The 8923-nt window shown below is 59.8% G+C and overlaps 5 protein-coding genes across 5 annotated transcripts in view; 3 read left to right on the top strand and 2 right to left on the bottom strand.

The window, feature by feature from the left end:
* Positions 1 to 729, top strand: part of VDBG_01695 (conserved hypothetical protein) — a gene marked incomplete at both ends in the record, with an annotated part of 2591 nt that extends 1862 nt beyond the window's left edge. The window contains one exon of the mRNA XM_003007461.1: positions 65 to 729. Coding sequence (XP_003007507.1) covers positions 65 to 729 — 665 coding nt within the window. The remainder of the gene's footprint in view (positions 1 to 64) is intronic.
* A 2228-nt stretch (positions 730 to 2957) lies between these two features.
* On the top strand, positions 2958 to 3955 carry VDBG_01696 (predicted protein; the record flags this gene model as incomplete). Its single annotated transcript, XM_003007462.1, has 2 exons — positions 2958 to 3842; positions 3947 to 3955. The coding sequence occupies 2 exons, from the start codon at positions 2958 to 2960 to the stop codon at positions 3953 to 3955; spliced, it is 894 nt and encodes a 297-aa protein (XP_003007508.1).
* A 118-nt stretch (positions 3956 to 4073) lies between these two features.
* Positions 4074 to 4743, bottom strand: VDBG_01697 (SnodProt1; the record flags this gene model as incomplete). Its single annotated transcript, XM_003007463.1, has 3 exons — positions 4074 to 4259; positions 4437 to 4606; positions 4683 to 4743. The coding sequence occupies 3 exons, from the start codon at positions 4741 to 4743 to the stop codon at positions 4074 to 4076; spliced, it is 417 nt and encodes a 138-aa protein (XP_003007509.1).
* Positions 4744 to 6197: 1454 nt separating this feature from the next.
* On the bottom strand, positions 6198 to 7008 carry VDBG_01698 (predicted protein; the record flags this gene model as incomplete). Its single annotated transcript, XM_003007464.1, has 2 exons — positions 6198 to 6632; positions 6742 to 7008. The coding sequence occupies 2 exons, from the start codon at positions 7006 to 7008 to the stop codon at positions 6198 to 6200; spliced, it is 702 nt and encodes a 233-aa protein (XP_003007510.1).
* A 1156-nt stretch (positions 7009 to 8164) lies between these two features.
* Positions 8165 to 8923, top strand: part of VDBG_01699 (homoserine kinase) — a gene marked incomplete at both ends in the record, with an annotated part of 1482 nt that continues 723 nt past the window's right edge. Inside the window, 2 exons of the mRNA XM_003007465.1 lie at positions 8165 to 8585; positions 8684 to 8916. Of these exons, the coding sequence (XP_003007511.1) occupies positions 8165 to 8585; positions 8684 to 8916 (654 nt within the window). The remainder of the gene's footprint in view (positions 8586 to 8683; positions 8917 to 8923) is intronic.

An 8923-nucleotide genomic window follows, 5' to 3' on the forward strand; every position in this document is an offset into this window, starting at 1 on the left:
CAGGCGCAGAACAACTTTACGATCCCGTTGATGGGCACAACTATTCTTGCCAAATTCAACCAAGAGAGTCTCTCCTGCATCGCGCAGAACTCGCTCGTTACCTTTGATGGACGCTCAACCCGTACAGGCGGCGCCAACTCGGAAGTCGTCATTGATAACGACAACGGCATCGATAACAGTGGCGGTACAGACCAGCCAGCCGCATTCGAGCAGATTCCCTTCCTGACCATCACCCCTCCGTACCGTGTCACGACTGTGGTGACAGGCACGGTAACAGTGACGACAACGATCACGGCGTTCCCACAGAATCCGCCGTCGACGATCACGCCGGCGCCGGTGACGCCGACTGCGCCCACGACAACGTCAAGCATTCCCTCGCCGACGGCCACATTCATGGTGACGGAGGAAGTGCTCGACTTCGCCCGAGCCGTGGTCCTCTTTGTCCTTCAGGAGAGAGACCTCCAGGTGGCAACAGCTTCGCAGACATCGCTGCAACGGTTCTTTTCGCAGGCAAGCAGCGGCAGCCAAAACACCAGGGACGGCGTGACACAGCAAATGGCGGCGAGCTTAGGCCTCGCGGACGGAATCACGGTTGATCTCGTCCACTTCCTCGTGGACATTTCGTCGAGCGGGACCTCAGGAGGTTCGAAAAGGCGATGGGTGGCGGAGGAGGCCATTGGCCAGCTTGGTCGGGCGCATGTACCGACGACCACGGCGAGTCGAGGATGAGATGTGCGAGGTTGCACACCAAGTCAGAATCCGGACTCAGTAGGCTATCCAGAGACGGGTGGCACTGTATATAACTACGAGACGGAACCACCTAATGAGGTCACGAGCAGGTACTGTCCTTGTGTCCCGCGGCGCGGATAGGACACAAGTGAAGGAACGCAAGGGATGGAGGGGGTACATGTGCAAGACTCTGCGATGGCTACTCAGTCATGTTGTATAAAAGTTGCGCTGTTTCTTCCTTAGCAGTCTTGTCTATTGCACGCTAGAAGGAGAGGAGGACCAGAGAAGGCTTAGCTCCGAGGGAGAGTTAGCTCGTGAGCGAGTGGAGGGTTTATTGTTCCGCGAGAGGGGGCGAGAGTGAAAGGGCGCCTCTACGGGGGCTGCAGCCATGTTGTATGTAGGGTTTATACGAGTAGAATGGGACCGGACCAACAGCCTCACTGAAGGGCAGAGAAAAAAAAGGTCATGCACGAGCATGCTGTGGACCTGTGAGGACCTGTGACGTGGAACTGCGTTCTTTTCTCGGGGTCTTGTTGAGAGTGGCCATGAGAGTGGCCATGAGAGCGAAGTGCGCATCAGGTGGGCTGGGATCTGGGATGCAGTGCACGAGGATGAGGCCAGCCAAGGTAGGGTGCGGCAGCGAACCAACTGCAGTGCACTTCCATACTCACTGTAGCAAGAAGCTGGCCACAGGTACGTAGACCAGGTAGATACCTGTCCCTTGTAGGTGCCTGGCAAGGTAGGGAGGTCAGGAGTGGGTTATCTTATCAGGTCAAGCTAGTGCATTAGCGCGTCTGAAGTTGGAATCCCCCGCCCCTGGACCCTTCGGACCCCTTTCCCTCTTCGCCCCCCCCTCTTGGATCTTCTAGCTATCCTTCAGGCCCAGCTCTCCTCTGATTCGGTCTCACGGTCAAGCACGTCTCTCAACGATCCATCCATTGGGAGTCTCATCCCTGGCTGCCATCGCATTTTCAGCCATGTTCGAAACACGAGCCTCCCCCCTTCCCTCCTCCCCCCCGAGTGTGAGGGTAGGACGTGAGCATGCTACTCGCCGCCAACACTGCCTCCTCGAAGCTTACCTCCTGCATCTGGGAACACTGCCACGTCGATAGAAGTGAGCGCGCCTACAAGCAAGGGAAGGGGTTAGAAAACGCAGCCAAGTCGACGGCGGACGTGGAGGCAGGGATGAGATGGTCGAGTGGGAAATGCCCGCTACTCGCTCGACCTGAAAGTCGCCATGCCTCTTCCTAGCACCTCCTCACATACACTACTAGTGAGGGAAATAGTCAGCCATGGGCGAGCACACACTACTCGCACACTACTTGCGACAGAGCAGCCAAGCGGCGAGGCTGTGCGAGCAGTGGTGTCGATATTGGGGGGGGGGCTGTTCAGGCAGAGAAGAGGCTTTGTTTGAGACAGGGGAGGCACCATGTCGGACCTGCGCAAGCGGAGGCTCGCTACGTCGATCATGTGGGGTCTTTGTCTTCTAACTTGGAGGAGAGACGAATGCGGGAAAAGGCTGTTTTGCGTTCTCGCACGCCTTTTTGGGCGAGGAAGCATGAGGAGGCTCAGCGTACCCACTGGTTTGGCTGGGACTGGGACTGGAACTGGGACGGGGCCTCCTGGCGATCGATATCCCCACCCGCCATCGGACGACCGACCTGCTTCTTGTCTCCCTCTCCATTCAATCGACGCTGCCCCTCTTGATTCCCCTTCCCTTTCTTCATCCACATTCCAGTCCTATTCCTATTCTTACATCACTTCACCAAACCACGACGCGCCTGGAGCCATCACTTTCGTTTCTTCTGTTTGCCGCCTCGGTCGCTGTTCTTCTTTGGCCCAACCGCCGTTCGCTCGCTTCTTCTTGTTCTGCTGCTTCTTCCTCGTCGTTTGGATCTATTCATCTGTTGGCCCCCTGCCGTCCATTCCCTGCTCTTGACGAGCTCGTTTGATTTTATACCAATACAAGTGCTTTACGGTTCAACGCGAACACTACCACGCCAACGACGCGACTGGAAACACCGTGTTCCAGCTTGAGATACCACATTTTGACGGAGACGATCTCTGTACTTTCATTAGCTACAATCTCGTAAGACATATTCGAGAACAATTCTGAAGACGAGGCCATTACAACTCGCACGACCCAAGAGCCGACTACACGGGCCAAACACCAACACATCACGCTCAGTATGGACTATACACGCCAAAATGACGATCCGTTTGTCGACATGCCGGCAATGCCCTCGCCAACCCGCCAGTCCGCCGTTCCAGCACCCTTGAAGATGGCCTACGGAAACAAGGCCTCATCCACGCCCTACGCCCATGGCTCTCCATCCTCCCCTGAGACGTCACCGCCACCTCGCCTCGCCGTCCACACAACACCAGCGAGCACGAATGGGACAGCCCCGCTCCTCGCTCTACAGCCACCATCCCCCCGCACGCCGCCCGCATCACACCGGCCCTCGACGCCTCCAAAGCCCTTCGTCGAGCTCTGGACCCCGGACAGCCCCTCCGCCGCCCACCCAGGCCTGCCTCCGCCTCCGGCTCTGGCCTATGATCCACCTCTTACTCGCGCTCGTACACGCAGCAATGAGGACGCGGGCTCCGTCTACTCAGCTTCGCCCTTTGCCGACACCAACTCCCTCTACTCCTCCGACGGCGGGTACTCGCCGCCCCGAAAGCAGCAGGAGGCCAGCCGGTCGCGTCTCGCTCTGGTTCTCGGACCGGGCTCGGGAGCCGGTGCGTTGTCGAGGGTAGAGCACTACCGCGGCTCGCTCGAGACCGGGGTCCCTGCACGAGGGCAAGGCCGTCGTTGCATCGGGAGGACCTGGCAGCGAGGCGGCGAAGAGGGACAGAAGATGAAGCTTGGGGCGTGGGCATGCGCCCTTGGCGTCGTGCTGTTCTTTCTTGTGACTCTAGGCGTCGGCGTCGGCATCGGCGTCATCCGCGGCACTGCGAAAGGAGGAGTAGACCCATGGAGGACTCCCGGGTTACCTTTTATGACATTTTTTGTACCATTAATGACACGGGGCCGGGCTGGGTTCCTCTGGGACAAGGCTGGATGGGGGTCGGGGTCTGACAGGCGCCAGTGGTCTACCACAAAATACTGGCTGGTATGGCGTTTCTGGGATGTTGAAATTTGTTTATCCTCTTTCAAACTCGTGTCTGCGTCGCGAATGCATGTTCACCCTCGTGAATTGCCTCATACGTCTTGTAGTCGTCGTGAACGAGCTCTCAATTCCTTTCATTACAGACTGCCTCTCCATCCCTTTCATTACGAGTAAAGTACTTGGCTCGGACAACCCCCCAACCCAGCGTCGAGCCAACCCCCCCCCCCCAAATTTCTACAGACCGCACTCGGCAACGTCGACCTGCTTCGACGACGCCTCGACGCGCCCCAGCTGCACCGCCTGTCCGTTCGTGAGGGCATTGAGCGCGTCCAGCGCAATGTTGAACCCGGCGAGCGCATGGTCCACGGCCAGCACGTGAATGGTACGCCCGCCGTACGCAAGCTCCCAGCAGGTGCCGCACTATCCACCGGGGCACGGCACACGTCAGTCCTCGCTCGTCAAGATGGACGGATGCATTCTTCCGCATCAAGGCAGCGGCGCACGCCTCTCTCTCGTCTTTGAGACTTGGACAGCATGATGGGGAGAGGGGAGGGGCGGGGGGGGGGGCAAGGAAGCGAAGGGCACGGAAGGACTCACGTTCGGCGAGTTCCAGCCCGCGACGGCCTCGGCGCCGCCAATGTAGGGGAACCCGGCGGCCTGGCGCAGCGTTGTCCAGCCGTACCGCGTCGTCAGGCCGTTGACGCCGTCGGAGCAGCTGACGACCGAGAAGGAGCGGTCGCCGTCGTCGTAGCCCGTGTCGTAGGAGACTGGAAAGGGCGGGGTTCCAATCAGTCTCGCGTCCGCGAGGAGGACGCCGAAAGCCCGGGGGGGTTGCCTTCTTACCTGTCACCGCCGAGGCCATGGCCGCCATGGCCGAGATGCCGAGATAGTGGGAGATGCGCATGATGTTCTCGCTGGGTGGGAAATGGTGATGTCTCTGGGTAACGGAGTGAATGCTGAGTACGGAGGAGGGGGGCGGGGGGCGGAAGACAGTCTGCGGTGATGGCTCGGCTTTTTAAATACCAAAACAAGCTATTGGCATCTCCATCTACCTACCTACATGACATACGACCATGGCGCATGTCTTCGTGACGTCGGACCCTTGCGTCTCCACGGCCGCCCTGTCCACGTCCTGCCAGCGCACACGTCGCCAGAGGCCCGAGCCGCGACGCTTTCTCTCCAATGGCGACGACTACCGAGACCAACCAGGTCGGCAGTCGCGGGGATTTTTACCCCTCTCACCCACACCTCCACTCCTCGTATCTGTACCGACGATCCCGTCCTCGCCAGGCGAGTGGAGTCGGCGCCTTCGTATTCAGCGTGGGCAGCGTCGCAGGGCAGCAGAGGGGAGGGTCGGTTCGACACATCCAGGAGTGGGTGGTGCTGGAAGCGCGGCAACGACGGCAATACCCGGACAGTCCTCGGTGATCAGCCCACGGCCGTGGACGCGGGGTGCCGGTGGTACGGGACGACCAACGGGGCGGCCGTCAAGGTGGCGCCAGCTGGCCGGAAGCGGACGGCGCCTGGGGACCGGCGTGGTTGGATCGGGTTCGGCGGGGCGGGGCGAAGAGCAGAAAAGGGCAACACGCATCGCTGCACACATGTGGCTGCCAACCACATCGGGGCAGACGAAATGGCTGCGCATCGCTCATTGGGTTTCTGATTTTGTGCTAGTCTGGAGAGGGACATATCGAGTAGACGGGCTGCAGCTCAGCACACGAACACGCAATCCAAAACTCCCGAAAGCCTCAGTCTCTGTCAAGCTGCCTAACTACTTGGGATCCACCGCCGCATAGATAGACTGTCCCAGCAGACAGAGAGAAAGTTGACGACCTGATGAGACAGATTGTGAGGGCATCACATAAACGCGATGGTTGAAGACGTAGATACTGGGGGTGGGAAAGCGGGACAAGTCATCAAAAGGCGGAGAATGTCCTGACCCAATCAGAGCCGAGCGGGGAGAAGCATGGCTGCGATGGTTATTCAAGTTTCAAGCTCGATCGCCGATCGTGTCGTTTGGATGGTCAAGGCGGGTCAAGATCAAAACGGTCGAGGCATGTACGCTGACCCAGAGGGATGAAAGTTTTTTGGTGTCAGCGTGAAGCAAGTGAGCCCTTTCTGGGCCGGCCCGTGGGAAGTAGTAGCAAATTTCGAAAGAGAAAGACGAGGATATATAGATCGCAAATATCGATACAAGCCAGTAGATATGCCACGCTTGCTCCAAACGCCTGCTGCCGTGAGTTCTTAAAGAAAAACATTCCCTCGCTCAAGTCAACCCGACATCCATCGCCGTGGAAGGGGGGTCAATCACGCGTCTCTCAATCCGTTGTTCGAGGCGACAATGGCGAGGCGGCTTCATCAGCCACCGGTTTTGCCGTCCTTTCGGCGATCCAGGCTGGAGAAACCCGCCAACGATTTGTTGTTCCGCTTACGACTGGCGTACACCAACCCGCAGACGTTACAAAGCGTGCCGGGCCCATCGGGTCCTGGCCGCCATTCAGGGGTCTGCACTCTGTTGCACGCATGGCACACGAACCGGGCTGCGTTGCGCTGTGGTATGAGAGAAGGCCATGGGTCAGTAGGTGGCGCGGGATGATGGGACGGGACGGGACGGGACGGGACGGGACGGGGCCGAGACCTACACTCGAAGAGTAGGCGCCCGCCCTGTTCTATGCGCGAGTTCCTGCGGTCGTCCCTCTCCTCCGCCTTGCGCAGCTTCGCAAGGGTGGGCAGGAGACCGTCGCTGTATACCTGATGGGCATACGGATCGGGATCCGAGGGGCTCGAGCGATTCTGGACGGGATTGCATGTCAGCCACCAGGCGTCAGCGGTCGACAGCCATCACCCGTGACTCAGGGGGCGATGAGCAGGCGACGGAAGGGAAATAGGGGTTGCCCCGTACCTGGTGGTCTTCGAGCTGGGCCGCCGACGGCCTCGACGATCCGCCGTGCGAGGAAGCGCCTTTGGATGAGCCGCGCTTGGAAGAGGATCCACGCTTGGAGGAAGATGCACGCTTGGACGAGCTCCGTCGAGAGGAGCAACCGGCTTGATCGTAGGGGCCGGGGTCCTGGGGCGAAGGAGGGTCATGGCGGCGGCGAGTCGGGAGAGACGAGTCGGTGATTGCGCGTGGAAGGTCTCTGTTGTTGGGCTGCTGGGTGGAGTTTGTCATTGATTCGAGGCCCTAGTCGTGGCCATCTGTGAGGACGTGTCGGTCGAGTTGGAGGGCGGGCGTTGTGCTCATCAATGCCTGATGAAATGCCCCTTGCGCGACGGTGATGGCACTGTTGACTGGGAAGCAGCGATGATGGTGGAGATGGGTGTTGTGTTGGCTGGTGTTGCAGGCAGGAGGTGGTAAGGCTGGCGGTGCAGGAGTTGGGTGGTAAGGCTGGTTGATAGGCGGTATGCTCGTTCGGTGAACTGAGAGTGCCTGAAGCGGAGAGGAAACGGGGAAAGCAACTGCCTAAATAAGCAAGGTATCAGACGGCCGTGTCGAGTGACAGAGACTGGGATAAGCCGTGAGCGACTTTTGAGGCAGCGAGAAGGGGGGGAGGGGATAGAGAGAGAGAATGATTGATGATCTTGGCTGTGGACAGAGAATCAAGAAAGTCAAGAGGCAAGAAAAGGGTCTCGCGCAGGGTGGGACTTGGGATGGGCAGATCGAGATGTGATGCAATAGAGGGGGAAGCAGGATGGGAATTTGGCGAATGAGAAAGACGGTGCGCCCGTACCAGACGAGATGGGAATTTCGTACGGGAATCTGATGTTGTTCCTGGGGATGACGTCGGGCAGTGACGACAGTGGGGACCACCCTGTCTTGCTCTCTTTTAGGTCTTAACGGGGGAGGGGCGAAGAGAAAATGGCATTTTGGCCCACAATCCCATGCGCCATGGCTCGCTCGCCGTGACGCCGAGTACGGTCGGCGGTATGGCTGGTACTGCTCGTTGCCTACTGACTTGATACGGTGCCTACCCAGTGGAAGCTGAGTCACCGCTCCCCTGGCCAGGACCGACCCCTCTCACCTCACGGGTCCGACCCCTCCTGCCTGCCCATGCGTTTGCCCTGTGGCTGAAGCTCCGATGATCGGGCTGCTCCCGAATTTTCCAGCCACGATCAGGGACACACAGACGCACTCACTCACTCACTCGCAAATGGCCCTGCTCACTGACTGGTCTTGCGTGGGATAGACGACGACCAACCCCAGAACTGCCGACTCACCTAGGGCATCTCGACCATATCGAGAATCATCCGCCGTCAGGGACCTCGGGCACTCGTCACCTCATTCGCTCGTCCAACCCCTCGCCAAGGGCCCCATCATCATCATCATCATGGAGACCTTCGTTATCAAAACCCCTTCGTCCTCCGCCAACATTGGTCCCGGCTTCGATGTCATCGGCCTCGCCCTCTCCGTCTACCTCGAGCTGCACGTCACCATCGACCGCGCCCGCGCCACCTCCGCCGAGCCCCTGAACTGCCGCATCACCTACGAGGGCCAGGGCGAGGGCAGCGCCGACATCAGCCTCGACCCCTCCGTCAACCTCATCACGCGCGTTGCCCTCTACGTCCTGCGCTGCCATGGCCAGCGCATGTTCCCCGTCGAGACCCACGTCCACATCAAGAACCCCATCCCTCTCGGCCGCGGCCTCGGCAGCTCCGGATCCGCCGTCGTCGCCGGTGTCATGCTCGGCCGCGAGGTCGGCCACCTCGACCTCGACCTCGACCGCCTCTTTGACTTTTGCCTCATGATCGGTGAGTCACCATGCCGCCCCTTCTCCTGCCAGGAGAGACCACGCATCCGGCCTGCCCCCCATGTCCACTGCTTGCTCACGCCCGATGCGCACCCGCAGAACGCCACCCCGACAATGTCGGCGCCTCCCTCTACGGCGGCTTCGTCGGCACCTACCTCCGCCCCCTCGCCCCCGAAGACACGCAGCGCATCGAGATCCCCCTCGCCGAGGTCCTGCCCGCCCCGCACGGCTATAACGACACTTGCAAGACCCCGCCGTCCTCCTCCACGAATCGTCCTGGGCTCGAGAGGCCCCGGGGACTGGAAGACAAAAATAACGCCGGACAAAAACAAGTTGCCA

This window comes from Verticillium alfalfae, genomic scaffold, assembly GCF_000150825.1.
Source record: "Verticillium alfalfae VaMs.102 supercont1.2 genomic scaffold, whole genome shotgun sequence".
Classification (NCBI taxonomy): domain Eukaryota; kingdom Fungi; phylum Ascomycota; class Sordariomycetes; order Glomerellales; family Plectosphaerellaceae; genus Verticillium; species Verticillium alfalfae.